This window comes from Ailuropoda melanoleuca, chromosome 5 (genome assembly GCF_002007445.2).
Source record: "Ailuropoda melanoleuca isolate Jingjing chromosome 5, ASM200744v2, whole genome shotgun sequence".
Taxonomy (NCBI): Eukaryota; Metazoa; Chordata; class Mammalia; order Carnivora; family Ursidae; genus Ailuropoda; species Ailuropoda melanoleuca.
The window spans coordinates 113,181,765-113,202,548 of record NC_048222.1 but is presented as its reverse complement, the minus strand read 5'-3'; the positions used below and the strand labels follow the sequence as shown (position 1 = coordinate 113,202,548).

Genomic DNA, 20,784 nt, shown 5'->3' with positions numbered 1-20,784 from the left:
AATCAATCAAATCAAATAGAAGTATTATGTTAAATACAAATATTTTAAGTATGATCCAAGAGAATCATTTAATGTTTGTTCACCTGAAATATATCAAAGGTTCAGAGATTCTACAGCCAATGCCCAAATTGGGGATGAATACCAACACAATGAATATGTTAGCATTCAGTTTTGCTAAAAATCGAAGGTGACAATTTAATGTGATCTGTACAGCCTTATGATATTAAGTATTAGCATGTAGAAGCACTATATTATAAGACATAGATGTGAATCCTAGTAAATCATATTACTTTGCTTTCTTACCACCAAACGCTATTACAGTGATTATATGTATAAATGCTTTATATAAATTAACCCATTTAATTCTTACAAAAACTCAATGAAACAGGTCCTATTATTCCCATTTTACATACAAGAAACTGAACCAGGAAGGTTGGTTAACGCGTACCAGGTCGCAAAGCTATTATGAGGCAGAACTGGGATCTGTGTCTATGCAGACTGGGTCTCGCCTGGCTCTAACAGTAAGCCATGCATGCAGCCTACCTCAATCATGATGTGACAGGCCAGCACAATGTCTGACCCCCAGTAAATCCTTGAAAATGTTCATTTCCTTTTGAACGTGATGGTGAAGTGATGACAACACATGCAAATGTTCATGAGGCCTATTACATCATCTCCTGACAAGCTTCCCGTGCTATACGGACTCTGTGGAAAGGGATCTTGTCTGTATCGTGTATTACCCTCCTTACTACGTGAATAGAATTTCTGGAATTTCTGAGAAAACTAGAAAAGATCAAATCATTTTTACTAGCTCTTAATTCATCCAAATAGGATGTCTTTGTTCTTTTGTTGAATGATGAAAATGCCACTACCCTGGGCCGAGGCCAAGAGAGAGAGGTCACCACTTTTGTTCTCTCAGCTCTTCCAGTGGTCTTCTGACACATCCCAACACATCAATTACATCTTCCATTACGGGCAGCATGGATGGTTCACATTGTATTACTGGGTATCCGTCTTCCCTCCCCTCACCACGGAGCTCCTCCAGGTCCCTCTTGAGCACGCCCCGCAGGGAGGAACAGTGTGAAACAGGCTCTCCAGCCCAGCTCGCATCTCTGTGGTGCTCTTGGCCTGTGCTGGCTTCAGACCTGGGGAGCACATCTGATCACAAGGACTGGGGCACACCAGTCTTCTGCAGGGTTCTTCCAGCCAGGTTAATCCTTACATGTTCTAGCTGGTACCAGCAGGCTTTTAATTACTGTCTTGAGAATATTCTTCTAGTTTAATACTGGTTCTTTTTAAATAAATTCCATGTCTCTTCAGCATCACAGGGGTTCTTAGATTACATACTGGTACATTATCAATATTTTATGGTCCTGTATTTAATCATTTAAAAGGTCCTACACTAAGTGCTTTTCATGCTCATGCTCATAAAATTCTCACAACAAACTGATGACATGGTAGCTCAATTCTATGAAGATTTTTTTTTTTACATTTTAACATCTCTGAAATCAAGATGCTTATAATCAATCAATACGCCGAAATTGTGATATTGGGTTTTTTTTCAGTGTACATAAGATATTCCTACATCTTAAAATCAGTGGTACTTTAGATTCAACAAAATTTGCTAGTAAGTACCATATTGATTGCTATTTTAAAGTCGAACACAAGGAAGTTCAACCTGTTACCGGGATTTGCCCAAGATTCCTTACATTGACAGAGCAACCTAAGTAAACATATTTGCATGTCAATAGAAGGCACTTTCATTTATCTTCTTTTTCATAGCTCATGGCAGCCTGAAGACAGGGAATCCATCCCATAATAAGTGCCCGCAGCTCAGGCTCTGGAGTCTCACTGGGGCTCAAGTCCCAGCGCTGCTGCTCAACTAAGTGGATTTGGGGCCTGTTGCTTAAACTTAATAACCTCCTCTGTGGGCAAAGTAGTCTAACCCTAGAGGGTTTCTGAGAGGATTAAGTGAGATAATCTATGTAAAAGCTTAGAGCACAATGAGAGAAACAATGAGAAATACGAAGTGGTCAGCGAGTGGCAGCGATAAGGGAATTAATTTAGGTCTGCTTTGCTCTTTACCCCAGCCCAATTTAATTATAAATAATATAATACCATGGCCATGCCTCTTTGTTCCTATCATATACCAAGAACATTTTGGGGGCGCCTGGGTGGCTCAGTTGGTTAACATCTGCCTTCGGCTCAGGTCATGACCTCAGGGTCCTGGGACCAAGTCCCATGTCACCTCTTTGCTCAGTGAAGAGTCTGCTTCTCCCTTTCCCTCTGCCTGCCACTCCCCCTGCTTGTGCTCTCTCGTTCTGTCAAATAAATAAATAAAATCTTAAAAAAAAAAAAAAAGAACATTTTATGGTAAAAATTCTAGTTCTAAACTTGAAGACGTCTGCTGCCCATGGTAGCTAGCCCTCTACAGTCACTTCAGTTCTATACGACATCCTGAGCACGGGCTTTGTAGAAGGTCCTGTCCTTCGTACTAGGTGGTACAAAGGAATCCAGGGTGTAGAAGGAGTTACTCTGTCCTCCGGTCACTCCAAATCTAATGACGGGGATACACAAACATAAGATTCATGGTGAAATATGGCAAATACCTTAATACAAGTACAGACAAAAAGTCTGAGAACATGTAAGGAAGAGTTCACATCTAGAAGGGAGCATAGGGAAATGCCTCAGAAAAGAGGAAGCATTTAAGATGAGCCTTGAGGGCAAGACAATAGATACAGATTCTAGGAACAGAAATGCATAAAGAAAACTAAATAGGCTAATTTCTTTTTTTCCCTATGATGGAGCAGACTGTAACAGAATAACCCTCACAATTAACAGAAGATTAAAAAAACAAATAGCAATTTAAGATGAGAATAATCGAGGCAACAAGGACATGAGGGGCCAAGAGCCCAGAAAAAAGGAAAATACACTTAGGGGAGCCCTACATTTGCTGCTCCCCAACTCCCTCCCCTCCCCCAGGAAATCTGTGAAATGGGATCTCAAATCATAGTGACCAGACAGAAAGCAGCGGCCCCGGGGCTTATTGCAATCTTACAAGCTGGGGTGAAAAAATAGGAGGTCAAGGCAACCTAAGCTGCCAAGACATGGAAGACCAAGGACCCAGATAAAAAGGAACCAGAGTACCGAGAACATTCTGCAGGCAATTTCCTCCTGAGGCCTCTGATGATACCTGAGCCGCGCACTGTCTAGGGAAGAGGCTTTCAAACCAACCAGAAAGCAACTGTTCAAAGGCTACGAAGCCCGTCGGCTATTTTGGCAATTCCAGAGTAACCATGGGCAAATCTGCTCGTCCGCATCCACTTACTTATCTGGTAAGTAACCTGAAGGGCCGTGCCCTGGGAATAAGAAGGGACGGAAGTTAACCAGTGTTTGCAAAACCTGTGACGCATGTGAGTTATCGGGCCCAGCATGCCAATAGTGCCAAGGTAGAGAATTCCAATCCAGAGGAAATGGTCCCTAAACTTGTCCCAGATACCATCCAAGAGAGTTTCCCTTCCAACTGCACTTCTCCCCTGCTATGTAGTCTCCAGCAAGGCAAACTGTTGGGGCTTCATGGTTTTTGTTGATAAAATAAAATGATCAGGGGCACCTGGGTGGCTCAGTCAGTTAAGCGCCTGCCTTTGGCTCAAGTCATGATCCCAGGGTCCTGGAATCGAGCCCTGCAGGGATCAGGCTCCCTGCTCAGCGGGGAGCCTGCTTCTCCCACTCCCTCCACCACTCCCCCGCTTATGTTTTCTAGGTCAAGTAAATACATAAAATCTTTAAAAAAAATAATTCATATTTTTTGTCAATAAAATAAAATGATCAAAATTGATCTCTGAAATCTTTCAGTAAAAGTCTGTTTCTATTTTGTGGTTAATTAAATAATATAAGTAATATCTACGTAATTTTAATAAAGACGAAAAAAATTACAAACCCACTGACCAACAGTCAGACATAAGCTCACGCTATAAAGGGCCTTTTTGGCCTACTTGCACCCAGGGAGGTTTGTGAACAAAAACAATGTAAATGTAAAGAAAAAAATTCTCAGGAGTACTCTTACTAATAAGAATCTTACAAGTAGAATATACTAGGAATGTTAAAATAGGCAACAGAAGAACACTAAAAATAGACAAGTGAATTACTGAGCCTGAAGAACCACAAACTCGATTAAAGAAAATCTTATTTAAAATCAAGGGTGTAGCAATTTAATGAGCAAGCAAAACTGTTCTGGGATTGCATGAATCAGACATCATCCAAGTCCAATTAAAATGCTAAGCTATATACTATACATATACACATGTATACACGCACCTATTTTTATATTCCCATAATGACAGTAACAGTCTCATTCTTTCATTTTGACCTGGAAATATTTTTCTGGTAAATGGGGTTTGGCAGTGGTTTGCAAATGTTAAGAGTAATTACAAACTTAGGAAAATCACAGTAGGATAAATTTGAAAGGAATGATTTATTTATAAAACTAAAAATAACATTCAATGGTAGAAATTTGCAGAGACCCTTTTACTTTAATAGCATTAGTAAACAGGAGCCTGATGTAATTCTCTAAGAACACCATCATTTTTAACTGATAGGAATAAATCACTTGAAATAGAACTATTGTTTAAGTCACAATTTACAGACAAGGACTATAATATACCAAAGAGATGACCATATCCACAGGGGGACAAGGTTTGACTTGTGGAACAAATTAAATCCATGGTAATTTATACCTTATATTTCAGTAAGAAATATTTCTGGTGCAACCAAGGAATTACTTTGCTGCAGACACGCGATAAATTTAACAATGGCAGACTAAGTTTCCCAATTCTTATGGGAAACAATGTTTCTATGCAGCTTATTGTCTGTAAAGAAATCTTTCCCCTCATAAAAACGTACACTGAACCAAAAATTAGTAGAAAGTAGACGCCTCACTATATACTTGAAATTTATATAGAGCTGGATTAAAATACCAGCTTTGCTTTGGTCCATCTGTGCGTTTGGGCAAGTTTCCAACTCACAGGGTCTGTGAGAGGAGGAAAGTATGAAGACACCTAACACAGTGCCTAGAACCTTCTGTGTTCACAGTGAGTGTTCACACTCCTCCAATATTTATTCAGTCCAACCAAGATTTGTGGAGTTCTTCTAATGAAGAAGGTGACAGATTTAATATATAAGCCTGGAGCCAGAAGAGGGGATTTGCTGAAAGGCTGTCTGGGATTATTCATAAAAGAAGAATTTTCCTCAGTGGTCTTCCATGGGAAGAGAAGATGGGGCATGTGGAAAGAGTGCAGTGGCTATTTAGAATGGCCACATGCCCCCCACCCCCAGTGGCTGCTGAGAACTCCCGCTCTACAGGTCCTAATCTCTGGGGAACTGCTGAATGGCCCTAAACTCATGAACAGCAAGGCACAGTCTGACTTTGTCCATCACCGAGTTGCTAGACAGCAAGACATGGGCTGGTGGAGAGGGTTGAGTCACACCTACTAGCCTTTGAACCCCACCGTTGAACACCAGTTTGCAATGATCCTGGTTCCTTGTGTCTCAGGTTTCTCTTAGCCTGGAGCACAGTTCAGTAACAGCCACGCTGTACACTTAGGGAAGACTGGCTCCACGGGGTTGAGCAAGTAGCTATTCAAACCGCCTGTGAGCTACAGAAAGGAAGCATGTCCTCTTCACCAGAAATTCCCATTCCTTGAAAAAGATGGATGGAATCTGGGGCTGAGACTCACCCAGAAGCACAGGACAGTGGAATGAATCCTGACAGTGACACCCCCCCCATCAGTCCCTCTGTGTGACAACACACCTTTTTTAGAAATACGGCGGTTACCCAAGAGGCCAGCAAGGTAATGGCGTATTTCAGGGCTATTGTTCCTTTGAAAAATAATGCCCCATTTCAGTAAGCAAATCTATCAATCAAGGGTCAGAGTTTGAGCTGTTGTTTTCTTATTCAAATTATTCTGATGGTAAATGTGATGAAATGCAAACAGGAAACAAAACAGAATATATTTGCATGAGTCAATGAACAGCAATTGTTTTTACAGAGCAGTGACAGCATGCACTGTGTTCCAATATCGTAACCTACTCAAATTTCATTTTAATGTCAAAATATCACTTACTCTGAAATGCACAAAATGTACCTTAGTAATTATGTGCCACCTTTTCAAAGATTAAATATAAAAGTAATGAGCACGCTCATGGTTATGCTACGGTTCAAGATGCTTCTAAGGTTCTAATTAGTTTCACCAAAGAAAATGGTTTTTCCTTTTACCTACAATGTATTTTTCACAATAGGACTAAATAAAACACAAAAGTCTTCTTGAGTAATAAGCTAAGGTATACTTAATATAGAATCTCCCTAGAAAAGGGAGAAAGTTGATTAGTTTCAGACAGCAGTAAACCAAATCACAAGAGTCATTTCATTTTACCAAAGAGAATAAGACTTTCTAATTTAAAAGAATCAAGTTTTAATTAGGTAAATGGTTTTTCAAGATAGTCGTAAAGGTTGACAGGATGAAAGATACTAAAGACTTTTTAATGTACAGAACTTGGATTGTATGTAATAAAGCATCACTTCATGTTTTGTCTGAGCATGGCCCCGTAAGGGGGACACTTACCTCTCCCCTGCAGGATTAGTGTTTGCAAGGTGAGCCTCATAAGATGCTGATTATTTCCTTTAAATGCTTGGTATAAAGGCCAGGTACCTCCCACCAGGTGAATGGCATCATGATGGGTCATGATGCGCCAGATTATTAGCACAGATGGGGAATCATACAAGAAACCTGTGCTAATTCCCAGGGCAAGGGGCTGGAGGCATAAAGCACCTTCACTCAGAAAGCTCACGGTCTAGCAGGAGAGAATTCATCTCAATAAAATAAAATCCATTTCATATAATAAATGCATTTGTGAAAGGAAAGAAGAACAAAGTAATGATACAGTATGTATTTTTATAGAAATAAGCTCTTAAATTGACAGGGATAATATCACCTAATTGCTTCAAACTCTATGCATAAGTTCTTAAGAGCTAAAAAGTAAAGGCAAGCAAATACATAAGAAATTAAATTCCTTCTAGAGCAAACTTCAATGCTGCAGCCAACAGTTGCTTTAGCAAATTCCTCCTATTCAGATTTAAGAGAAAACCTGAGATTTCTCTCATTGCCCAAAAGGTCACAATTTGGCATATCTCACTGATCATTTGTCATTTGCTATTTCCTTCATTGGAGAATTCCTGACATCCTTTTTCCTGCTCCATTAACTTTAGATTCTTCTGGAATGAAGCAGTGTGTACACAGAGAGACGGATTCATAAACTATACAGATAGGGTTTACCCTCAACCTATAACCTTTCCTTGCAGTAACACTCAGGTCCCCTTGAAGTATGAAGTCTACCAGATGCCCAGCTCTGAGTAAAACCATCCAGGCAGCACTATGCCCAGCTACTTCTTTCAGATCTCTTGCTGTATTTCCTCACAGCTGACTCCAAAGGACACTTCTATTCCATTATCGGTTAAAAAAAAAAAAAAATCGGTTGCAGACCACCAAAGCAAAGCACCTCAGAACAGAGAAGCACTTGTTTTTAGGTACTGGGGAGTAAGCATCCAGGTCTCCTCAGGCACATTGGTAGGACTGGAGAAGATCTCAGAAAATAATGACTGGCTTCCCACTCCAGACCTCCCAACATTCCTGAAGGGAAGCCAAAAGAAAAAGGCCCTTTCCATTTTGCCGGGAATAATGAATAGGGAAAGAATGGTTCCATGAGCCCTATAAGGGGGCACCTTATCAAGGGTTAAATTCAGGTCAGGCAGTACCCCTGTGCGCAGGATAAGAAAGTTTTTAGAGACTATGGACTCTGAGAAAAAAACTGAGGGCTTCAGAGGGGAGGGGGGTGGGGGAATGGGATAGGCTGGTGATGGGTAGTAAGGAGGGCACGTATTGCATGGTGCACTGGGTGTTATACGCAACTAATGAATCATCAAACTTTACATCGAAAACCAGGGATGTACTGTATGGTGACTAACATAATAAAAAAATATTATTATAAAAAAAAGTTTTTAATCATTCAAATCTTAACTTCAACATAAGGCAAATAATGTATATGTTACAGGAGTCATTACTTCGTCCCTTAAGTGAGCAATGCAGCTGGAAACTATGGCTGGGTATGTATTCCACCTTTCCTTTACCCACTCATTCTCCATAGATATTTACCGGATGCCTTTAATGTGTCAAGCTCCAGGAATACAGCAGTTTAGACAAGAACCTTGTCTCTGTGGAGTTTATAGTCTCCTAAGGTAGATAAACAGTAATCAAGTGAATTAATGAATGAAATAGAACAATTTCAAATGGTGATAAATGCTATGAAGAAACATAAGGGAGAATAAAGGAGGGGAGAATGAATAGCAGATAAAAAAACAAAACAAAAAACCCCACAAAACTTTATGTGGCCAGGGAAAACTCTTGATAAAGGGGGCAACTGAGCAGAGTCCGATGATATAAAGGAGCGAGCCATGCAAAACTCTGGAGGAAACCTGCAAAAAATGGAGGGTGGTGACTGGTAATTCTCCCTGCCCACTTGAGTGCTTAACTCCCATGATTCTAGAGCCACCACACTGTACTTTGCTGAAGGGTATTCCCCTCAGGGTACAGGGGATATAAGAGCAAGTGGAATTGAAAAAAACAAGTTGGTTAAATAAGGGAGAAACAGATAAATGTCTACCAGACATTCCCGTTTGGGAGTCATCCTCACACATTTCAGAAGTATAAAGAGACGTTCCATAAAGAGATGATTTGCTGTATAAATACGTAATAATTCTATCAGGAAAGCTGGAGGAAAGAGCATTCCACAGGCCCCAAGTGGCAGGAGGTTGGGTATATCTGAAAACCAGCAGGAGGGCCTGGGAAAGAGTGAGGGAGGGGAAACATGGCTGGAAAGGACGCTTGGACAGGAGGCAGGCACAACGCCGGGCCAGGCCAGGCCCTGGGGGTGACAGCAAGAACTTGGACTTGGTTCCAAGTATGATACGCAGACCCCAGAAGATCTGAGGCAGGGAGTGATGTCCTTTGATTTTTGAAACTTCAGCCGGTCTGCAGCATGCGGAAGAGATTGCAGGCGGGGGGGGGGGGGGGGGGGGGGGGGGGGGGGGGGGGGGGGGGGGGGGCAGGAAAGGAAGCTGGACATCAGCCGGGAATGACAGCAGTCCAGGCAGGATCATGGTAGCTGGGAATCATCTGGTCAGTTTGTAGTCCGAGCCCGAATATATTTCTTTTGACAATTAAATGCTCACAGTTGCCCCTTCCCTGCGTTGTGTGAGTTAAACAACAGTTCTGATGGACAACATATGAGACTCATTCACAGGTGAACATTTAGGTTAATCCCTTGCTTCCTGAGCTTCTAGCCCTCTCTGCCCAGCAAGACTCTTAGTTCTTGACAATTCCTTTTCCACTGTACTCAAATCCTAGAGTCCTCCCATCACTCTCACCAACCAGAAGACTTCAAGTTTCTACCTCCATACCTACGGTGCTTTAGGTCTCCCTAAGCAAGTGACTCTGTCAGTTCAGACCCAGGCCAGTTGTGGACCAGAACTGTCTTTCTCACCACCATCACCACTGTATACGGCCTCCAGAACTGGGTAATGACAACCATGATGTGCCAAATGGGATACTTCCTACTCAGTAAAAATACCATGGCATTCTACCTCTTATGCCAGAAGCCTACGATCAAGATAATGAACATTTAACACATCGATGAAATTTCACCCCACTTAATTAAAATGTCTCATCTTTTCTGACTCATTATTGTACTCTTTTTTGACTGTTACAGAAGTTTGTGTGCTTTCCTGTACTTGCTGTGTTTGCCATCTGTTCGTGTTCCTGCTGGTCCCTAAAATCTGGTTATTAGGGAATCACTAACTCAGGTCTTGAAATAATACTTATTGTACACACCCTCTTAGTTTTAATCATTATAATCCTGAAATTTAAAAACATTCTCATGTAGAATTCAGATATTAACGGAAAAAAAAATCAGTATTTCTTTAAGTTATTAAGAACTACAGGATGTTGGAACTCGAGGCGACCTTTAGATTCACCCAGCGTGGCGGTTGTCAGCCCTGGCTGCACATTGGACTCATCTGGAGAGTCCTGCACCCACCAGACTGATTACACCAGAATCTCTGCATGTGGAAGCTGGGCATCTGTAATTTTTAAACTCCCCAGGTGATTCTGATGTGCAGCCAGAGTGGAGAACCACTGCTCTAAACCACGTCCCCCTTCAGGAGTCTCCTGCTCCTTGCCTCCAAATGACAGAAAAGGGGACCCAGAGGGGGGAAGTCACTTGCCAATGGTAAAGCCAACGCAAGGTAGGACCACAGCTGAAACCCGCATTTCCTAACACACTGTTCAATCTGCATTTAACATCTCCAAGACTTAGATGAATGTCAGGGAGCAGAGAGGCGTTCCACCAGCTGCAGTCCTGATGATCCTCTTACCCAGGCTTCATGTCTTCTGATCCGCCACCTCCTGTGTCTTGCCCCAGCTGCCAGACTGGTCTAGCTTGGAGCAAAATCCTGCAGAAAAGCTACGCTAGGCCCCCACAGCAGCACCAACAATGGACAGACGTTCCTTCTCCTTCAATGGAGCCGTCCTCGTGAGTGAGCACACCCCTGAAGACTTCACACTAAGTGGGTTACCAAGACCCCTGCTCCACAGCTGCCCATGAAAAACCTCTAGCTAGTCCCATACTCGGGAACTTGACCGAAGAAAAGTAATCATGGATACGCACCCACTTCCAGGTACCTAAGGACGTTTACAGCAGCACTGTTCATGTCGGGGGAAAGTGGGATCATCACAGAAATATCATGGAAACAAATTTCAAAATGTACCCTTAAATTTAAAAAAGCTATAAAACGTATGCAATATATTCCCAAGCTGGTAAAAGTAAATGTGTATTCACATAATGAAAAAAAGAGTTGAGTGGTTGGGTTATAGATGGTTTTTATTATCTTCCCTCTTTTTAAATGTTCCAAATTTTCAAGTTTTTCTATAAAGCATATGTCTCTCATTTAAAACAAGAGAAAAAATATATACTTTTTTCCTAAAGCAGGACAATAAACATATGTACAGAACTGTATTTGGTTACAGCTTGTTTCTGATACCCTTCTGCTTATGTCTTTTTCGCTTTAGACCAAGAACATGAACCAGGCACTTCCTGCCACATTCTACAGGAGGAATAAACATTTTAGCGGGAGACTCTAATTGGTATCTCCCTGACTTCACTTATGTAAGTCAAAAGCTAAGAAAAATTTTAGTTTCGTAGAATATTTTTTCATGACATTAGATACATATTAACACAGTCCATCTTTCCAGTCTCCAGGTTATTTAACAGATCTTAATAATATTTCCTGAGCACATTCCATGCACCAGGGTCTCTTCTAGGCTTTGGGAACTTTACGATGAACAAAAAATGTCTAAAGCCCTGTTGCTTGTGGCTCTTATACTGGGGGGTGAGGAGAAGACAGACAATGAAACATGTTAATGAGAATTAAAATGAAGCAGGGAGAGGGGTAGGGAGTGCTGGGGATGGTGAGTGGGGGAGGGATGCTGCTGTTTTAAATAGAGGAACTGGGGAGTGCCTTAGTGATGAGGTCACTTTAGAGAAGGGACCTGACCCAGGCAGCCAGTCCTGTGGGTATCTGGGAGGAAGAACATTTCAAGGAGCTTTCTGGTAAAGAAAGGGGAAAACATCTTTCCTGTTCCATTATTCTCTAGGGGTTTTGAAATCACATTCCTGATGTAGGTTTAGTCAGCTCACAGCTACAGAATGGCTTGACGATTTCTTCTGTGGAAAGTGGGGACCAGAAAAAGAGAAAATTTTGAGGAAAAAAGAGAGATTTGTGCAGGTCAACACTTAGAAAAATATCAAATCTTTGCCTTCTCAATAGTGCTTTAGCGGACTATGTAAAAAGCCACTTACGATGTTATCGCTCCATAGCAGGTTGAATTGGTTAAAAAAACATTTCCTGGATCTTACCTAAAATACATACTCATTATATATCTTTGCCTGGAAAGGACATGAATGAGCCATACATGCAACACAAAATTATTTCTAATCTTTAACCTCTGTTATTAAATGTATGAACGTACATTTCATATAAAAAAAGGGCTAACAATCTAATGCCTAAGCTTTCATTTTATGACAAAGGATGCTTATTTCTGATGAAAAAAACTGTTTCTAAATACACATATACTATGGAATAGACAAAAAAATTAAGATACTTACAGAAATCAATTTATTACCAATGTTTTTGAAGTAAAAGAAATTTAACTTTCCTAGAGAAAAAAGAACTAGAAATATAATCATTAATATTTTTAATTCAATCTGTAAAACACACTTATCTTACCTTAAGTTAAACTGCCAAGGGATTAACCCTTTAGTGTTTAAAATAAAAAATGACATTATACCTTGAGACAAGGTTTCCACAGAACAAAACCACTGTAATTGCAACTTCATAAAGAACGATCGCGCAGCATAAGGCGGCCTTTTTTTCTCGGGGTTTTATATTACCAACAAAATCCTCAAGAGCAGAGATAATCTGAATAGGATTTGAGTTCCATTTTAACTCAAATTTACCACCTCTCAATTTACATGTTCAAATACAGGGAATTCGGGCATCACCTCAGTCACTCAGCAGTAAGAGAAGACGGACTCTAGAGTGTATATGAGAGGGAGTATCTCCTCCAAGGATAGGCTGAAGACTTTCAGGGGCCATGAAAATATTACATTCTTTATATACTAAGTTTTATGTCTAGAAAAGCAACGATAACGGGTACGCTCCTTTTAAAAAAAATGGAGCCTGGTGTCTAGATAAATTAATGTTGCATCAGAAGCTCAATCGTTCCTTTCTAGAAAACTAGGGGTTCTAAAGTCCTGGGTTCTTTCTAAATCTTTCCAGATTTCCTAGTCCTAAAATTCCTTCCTTTTTGCGAAGCTTGGGGATCTTTAAGAACAGAGCCATCAGGAAAGAGGAGGATGGAATGCTTACTAAAGACGGGAAGGTAGACTGTAAGATTCCTTCCAAATCCCCCAAATCTGTATTTCTATGACCCGAACTGAGTAAACAAGGCATACAGTTTCTTGAAATGCCCAGGCCATATGAAGTCACACCACCAGGAATGTTATCTAACACTGACACTGAATTATGACTTTTAATAACAGCATCTGGAATTCCTGGCTATTGGATGTCTGTGTGCCATCAGAGGGACAGGTGAAGAAGTAGTTTAGTACCACATAAAGAAGTATATAAACATCAAGTGTGGAGGGTGATATTGGCCTGGGAGATTAAGAACAAGCGTAAATGATACTTTCCTCTAAAGACACATACAGAAAATCTAAGTGGAAACTGAGGCTCTTAAATGTTTCTTACACATCCAAATGACAGAGAATCATGGGTGCTCAGGCTTCAGAAGACCCTTAAGGCATCACCCACTGGAACCCTGTGCATGACTCCTACGTTCAGCAATTCCACAGCAAACCCGTTCTGATTTCAATCTGAACACAAGAGAAAGCTTCATCTACCCCAGGAAGCCTCTCCCCCTCATACAGTTCTTTGCTTCTGAGCGTTTCCCTTTACTAAAGAAGTCTACTTTCTAGAACTTCTCTTCACTAACCTTGGTTTGACGCCATAAAGTGGGGACCCCAAATACACTGGCCCTTGGGGTTGAGGAAGGGGCATAAAGGAGTGGCACAGGCCAGAAGTGATAGGGATTGGGGCCAACCGAAGAGCGCACTGCCCCTATTAGTGGCTAGCCACTGCTCTGCTCCAGCCGGCTGCTGCCATGTGGGACACAAGTCCCTGTCATCAGTTTTTGTGAGGAAGCCAGAAATCTGAATTTGAGTAGAAATATCTTGATTTCTGAACCTATAAGGAATAAATTATGGAGTTCAAACAACTCTTAGAGATCAACTAACCCAAAGCTCTTATAGAGCGAGAAAACGGAGATCCAGAACAGAAAGAGTGAGTGACCCCAAGCCAGTTAATCAGAGGCATGCCTGAAGGAGGAGAGCCCTTAACATAAGGTCCCACCTCTCCCGGCACAGACAAGCAGCCTGTGAGTCAACAGTGCATTCAGCCTGTAGACTTGCTAAAGGATTCTGAGCTAAGAGTCAGCTTGAGCTCACTTCCTGTATCCATTAAGTCCTCACAGTCCCCGTCTAGTTTTCCTAGTGTCCTTCAAGCTGAGAGCATATGGAGCACAGGCTTGGGAGACACACTACTCAGGTTTGCAAGCCTGGTTCCACCGCTTGCCACCTGCAGAGCACCTCTCCTGTCTAGGCTTCAGTTCCTTGGTCTGTGAAACAGGGTAACAACAGTACCCACCTGAGTGCAGTCGGGAGAATTAAATGAGCTAATACACATAAGGTGCTTACCGCATGCCTGACACAGTAAGCACTACATGGCCAACGTTACTTCCAGAGAGAGAACTACAATATGCGAAGGAAGAGAGTTACTGCAAACATACTAATTAAAGCAAAACCACACATGTCCTAGAAAATCAGGCATCCTGAAAAAAGTTCTAGCAGCTAGTTTCTTTACAGAGGTTAAGGCAAAGGTAGCCATTAGAAATTAGAAATTAAAATAACGGCCACAAATGTAGCATGAACCCATAAATTAAACTCTTAGCACCCGCCAAAACAAGAAAGCATTAGAAAGCTTCCTGTTTTCTCCTCCAGTCTTGGAGAAGTCCTAGTTCACAAGGGATATACTCCATCCTGGGCTCCTCCTCACCACACTGAGCTTATTCTCTAATCAAGTACTTCGACCATCTCCTCCCTTCTGTCATCTCCAAGGACTATTAGGGACCAAGTCCCTCAAATGTTCTTCCATTCAGCTGGACATTTAGTCTTCTCGTTTCCCTTTCACTCACTATACACTAGCAACAGACAAAGATAGCAAACACATTCTTTTAAAAAAGGAAAAAAAATGTATCCTTCCTTTGATGTCACAACCCAGTCACAAGCTGTCTCCACACACTCACGGATCTACCATGTTCATCATGCACGTCCCTGCTCGGAGATTTCCATTTCAGCCAAGAAAGAGGCACCTGTGTAACAGGAGAATCCTCAAATGTTCACCAACCATCAGAGGGTGCTGGAATTGCCTGTCTCAAATCACAGAAGCCACAAAAAGAAATTAGCACTACCGCTCTGGTCTTCAAAGCATAAGAGGGTAAATAAAGTGATCTTTCCCAGGGCTTCAGTGCACCCTAAGGCTCTGATGATCCAGTTTATGGCTCTGTGTATCACTGTGTACAATGCGTATAAGGGTCACATTTATTGACTGCTACGTGCCGGCTACAGATGTAAGCACTGTACGTGTGTGTACTGACCCATTTAATTACAACCAAGGTAGGTACTGTTATCCCTCATTTCACAAACAGGGAAAATGAAGCCCTGAGGGGTAGAGCCACTTGCTGAAAGAGAAACAGTAAGAGGGGTGCCTGGGTTAAGCGTCTGCCTTTGGCTCAGGTCATGATCCCAGGGTCCCAGGATCGAGTCCCACATCAGGCTCCCTGCTCAGTGTGGAGCCTGGTTCTCCCTCTCCTTCTGCCCCTTCCCCTGCTTGTGCGCATACGTGCTCTTTCAAATGAAAAAATAAAATCTTTTTTTTTAAAGAAGATTTTATTTATTTATGTGACAGAGAGACAGCCAGCGAGAGAGGGAACACAGCAGGGGAGTAGGAGAGGAAGAAGCAGGCTCCCAGTGGAGAAGCCCGATGTGGGACTTGATCCCGGAACGCTCGGATCACATCCTGAGCCGAAGGCAGATGCTTAACGACTGCGCTACCCAGGTGCCCCTGAATAAATAAAATCTTAAAGGAAAAAAAGATACAAAGAAAGCAAGAGAGCGAGGACATAAACCCAAGTGGTTGGCCCTAGAGGTCACACTAATTAACCACTCCCGAAACTGCCACTGTAGATATCTGATAGAACTTCCCTCAGACTGTACCATAAGAAGGTTCATAGGCATCTGACCAGCTCCAAGGAGATAAGTGGGGTCTCAGGGCCTTTACCATTCCCTGACAGTTCACTTCTGGGACTCTCACTGGCAGAAGCTACATTCCTATATAGCTTTTCACTCAAGGAAAACTTAGGCAGAGGCTCTCTAAAGAACCAAAAAGGCACTTCCCCACATCCTTTTATAGGGAACATGTAAAGTCTGTGGTCCATGGGCTTTAATTGGAAGAGGTAGATTTTTCTCTATTAATCTTTCTCTCTTCTGTAGGACAAAAAGTGTATGAGCTCAAAGTCCGGGAAAGGACAAGCGATGGCGAACAAGGAGAAAAGCAACAAAACGAAAAGCAGAAAAAGAAATCAAGAGTATGTTAAAAGTAACCATTAGTCCGCAGGGAAATGCAGCTTAAAACCACAGTGAAGATACTGCTCTTCGACAGTTTGGCCAAAGTCAAAAATGTAACAAGTGTTGATGAGGATACGGAGAAAATGGAACCCCATAGAGTGCTGGTGGGAGCGCGAAATGATGCAGACGCTTTGGAAAACGATCAGGCAATTCCTCAAAAGGTTGAAACAGGACCCAGAAATTCCACTTCTACCTATATACCCAAGAGACATGTCCACACACAAACTCGGACACGAACGTTCGTAGCAGCATTATCCATAAACAAAAGTGGAAATTACCCCGATGCTTATTAATTGTCGAATAAATGAAATGTGGTATATCCGTACAATAAAATATTTGCAACAAAAGCAACGCAGTATTGATACATGCCATAGCATTGATAGATCTTGAAAACATCATGCAAAGTGAAAGAAGCCAGTCACATAAAACCACATATTACATGATTCCATTTATAGATCTTCCTCAACTTACAATGACGTTACATCCCAATAAACGCATCGTAAGTTGAAGATGCATTAAGTACCCCTAACCTATGAACATCAGAGCTCAGACTAGCCTACCTTAAACATGTTCAGAACACTTAGTCTACAGTTGGGCAAAATCATCTAACACAAAGCCTATTTTATCATAATATGTTGAATATCTCATGTACTTTATTGAATGCCACGCTGAAAGTAAAAAAAAAAAAAAAAAAAAAAGAATGGTAATATGGGTATAGAATGGTTGTAAGTGTATCCGCTGTTTATTCTGAGTGGCTGGGAGCTTTAGCTGGCTGTTGCCAGGCATTACAGAGTATCAAGCGGCATATTGCTAGCCCAGGAAAAGATTAAAAAAAAAAATCAAAATTCAAAGTACAGTTTCTACTTTATGTGTATCACTTTTACACCATCATAAAGTCAAACCATCCTAACTCTAACTCGGGGACCATCTGTAAATGAAATGTCCAGAATAGGCAAATATGCAGAAAGCGGATTAGTCATCACCTAGGGCTGGGGGTTGGGGAGGAATAAGGAGTAACTGCTAATGCACGGAGGGTTTCTCTTCAGAATTAGTGGTGAGGGTTGTACAATTCTCAGTATAGTAAGAGCCATTAAATTGCAGACTTTAAATGTGTGAATTGTAAATGTGAATTCTCTCTCCATAAAGCAGTCATATTTTTTAAAAGATTTTTAAAAACTGGTTACCAAGTAAAACCACTAGTGTATTCCAGGAGAATCTGTGCTTTGTGAATGAGAAACCATAACTGCAGAAGTGGCAGAAACCCAAAATCATTTCAGCAGGAAAAGAAAAAAAAAAAAATCAGAAAGTCTATATGGAAAGGGGAAGGGGAACGGATTACTATGTAACTGAATTTCAAGGTAGTGGGTGTGTCGGGGTCATATCACCCCATATGCACAGATATTATACGATGGGTTGTATAACTAAATTCTGACCTTCTCACCCGAAAGCTATCAGTTCCAAAAATAAGAGATTTAGAGGAGAGGTGAGATTTAAAAACAAACAAGAAGAACAGGCAAAGCCTGATGTTAGCTTTTTGGAGACTAAAAGTTTACAAATGCAAGGATCCTCTGGCGTATCGCACCCCATGTTCACAAAATAAGAATACTGATTTGCATCTAAAATGTACACCATTTCCTAAGATGAATTTAGAAATAGGACTTTAAATAGAAAAAGTAGAGCAAGTTCTGGAGCTGAGGGGAAAGACATGGACAGCGAAATCAGTGCCGGGATCTCAGTGTTTGAAATGTGGGAGAAATATTTAAAAGTGAAGGGTTTGCCAAGCTACCCAGTCATGTATCTCCTTAGTAATGAGACTTTAGCAGAAATCAATGCAATCTCTGACTAACATGAATACAGAGTCTCCTAATATGGCAATATGTCAAATAATATGGAAGCTTCATGGCCATTAGCAGACAGAGTCTTAACACATTTTTGGAAACAAAATAATAGAGAATTTCATTTACATTTTTTAGCCTTTAATGTTCAAACTATTACCAAACCCTTTACTCCCACTCTGTCTTAAGCATCATTTGTATGGAAAATCAGCCTACTGCTTTCTTTAAGAACAAGCAAGCCATTAATTGATCCAATGTGTTGGCAGCTCCTGAGAACCTTTTTAGACAGGAACAAATGATGCCTCTTTCTGTTCAAAGAAGCCAAGTCTAACATTTCATGCATATGCACAGAGAAACATTTAAGGAATCCTGCAAATTAGCTAACAATCCTCTTGGAATTTACAGAGCAAAAAAACCTCCTTCAAGACCCCTCAGAGTTTAGATATTAAATGTTTATTTAAAGATATTTTACATGACCTAAAGTGCTCTTCCACAGTCCTCCAAATCCTCAAATATCATAAAGTTTAAGGAGTGCTCCTATGACTCAATGTTGGGGTACAATCTTTTCCCCTACAAAACTGTTGAGCTCAAGAAAATAGGTCAAGTTCTGCTAAATGCTGTATCATAGCTTTTCTAAGTGAACTACCTCTCCTCTTCATTAATTAAGGGACTGCATTTTTCCAGCCTATTAAAAGCTCTGAACTTTCCCCATTTCACCTGTTTGTGTTAAGGTTGACAGTTTCCTTGTTGAAGACGCTGGTGTTGATTACCAGAGGCAGACCAATTCTATACCTCATTAACAGGTGATATAGCTCTCAGAAGAAAAACTTGTCCCCAAGAATGCACCCCCCCAACAATACAGCCCATTTCAGTAGCATAGCTGTTTCTTAAAACGTAGCTTTTAAAGAAAATGACATTTTTGATCAGGCAACACCATTCAGAAAAATGCATCTGTCATTTCTTCTCCCACCCCCCCACACACACCCTTATGGATGTCACAGCCTTAACCCAGGAACCCCCTGGGGAAGGAGGGCCCAACTCAAGTAGGCCAGTCTGCTAAAAGTAGCTGGTTATGCTGACAAGCCTGGAGAGCTCTGTGTTTTTTTGTTTTTGTTTTTGTTGGGGTTTGTTTGTTTTTTTTTGGATTCCTACCAGGGAAGCAGTGGTATGTCAGGCCTACAGGTAAATAATTGCGAGTTTCAGGGCAGTAATGTATTTCTAGCCCTGGCACTCCTCAATCATTAAGAAAAGCTTATTCTTTCTACCCTGAAGTCGCCTCATTCTCGCAAGAAAACCTTCAGCATATTTAATCTCCCAATGAGGCAAAGGATAATGCAATACTGGAAAAGTAGGCATAACTTTATGGCCACCACGCTCTTCGTGGCCGGTTGAGGACTATTCACTCACCATCGTGCCTGAATGACACAGAGCACAGGATTTTTATTATTATTTACGACATGCGTCAACCCAGCAGGGAGGGAGAAACTCTTAATCTCCCAGGAAGGGTTGAAACCTGACTTGAAGGAGCAAGTTAGCGGTGGTGAACTGCCAGCACCAGTAACCCTACCCGCCTCCTGACACACAAACGCCTGCATCAGGAGTGTACCCGATGCACACATGAGTGCAGGGCTGAGTTATCAGATCTACCGGTTCCAAACAGGTGCGGGGCCGGTCAATAACTGAGAACGATAGGCGAGCCCTGCCCCCAAACTTCACCTTCCAGATCCTCCTCGGAAAAGTTAGCCCACCTAGGCGACCCCACGCCGCAGCGGCTCTATACTAACCCGAACACACTCTCTGACCACCCCCCCGCCCGCCTTCCCCGATCCGATTAGTCCTGCTTGGTAAACCCCCGAAGTAACGCGAAGCAAAACTTAATAGGTCCAGGGAACAGAGACGCGTCTTCTGCACAGACTTCCCAGAAAGGAGCTAGGAGGCAGGCGCTGGATCCTTCTCGGCGCCTACATCCCCTGGGGCTCCCCCTCCCCTGGGGCTCCCCCTCCCCCGCGTCCGCCGCGCACCCGCCCGGGGCGCTTACCTGCATGGGACATGGTGATGGTCTCGTTGGTGTTGGAGCCCACGTTGAAGATGACCACCGCGGAGGCGTTCTGCAGGAACGCGTTCCGGATCTTATCCCTGTACGTGCAGTTGCCCTTGGGGATGAGGGCTATCCAGTTCTTGCCGTGGGCCGGGGCGGCGAACTTGGTGTTGGGGTCGCAGGCGAGGCGGTCGTGGGCCGAGCTGGCCATGACCACCTCCCCGCGGGCGTCCTGCTTGGGCGAGTGCTCCCCGTAGCGCCCGCACTCAGTCTTCTCGGTGTGCAGCTCCGTGCCGCCCCGCCCCCCCCCCCCCCCCCGCCACTCCGGGCCCGGGGTCCGGCGCGGGCTCCGCGTAGGTGATGTTCACGAAGGCGGTATACCATTCCTCCTTCTCAGCCACGGTAAAGTCCAGGCAGAGCAGATGCACGAAACAAAAGGAAAGCAGCCATGTTGAGAGAGCCAGACTGCGGCACGCTTGGATGAGAGACATTGCCATCTTT

At 42.4% G+C, this 20,784-nt stretch overlaps 1 protein-coding gene across 1 annotated transcript in view; it reads right to left on the bottom strand.

Moving 5' to 3' along the window:
- RNF150 (ring finger protein 150) overlaps window positions 1–20,780 on the bottom strand; it is a 261,007-nt gene extending 240,227 nt beyond the window's left edge. The window contains 2 exon segments of the mRNA XM_002926991.4: window positions 20,284–20,593; window positions 20,595–20,780. Of these exon segments, the coding sequence (XP_002927037.2) occupies window positions 20,284–20,593; window positions 20,595–20,780 (496 nt within the window).
- Window positions 20,781–20,784: the final 4 nt, after the last annotated feature.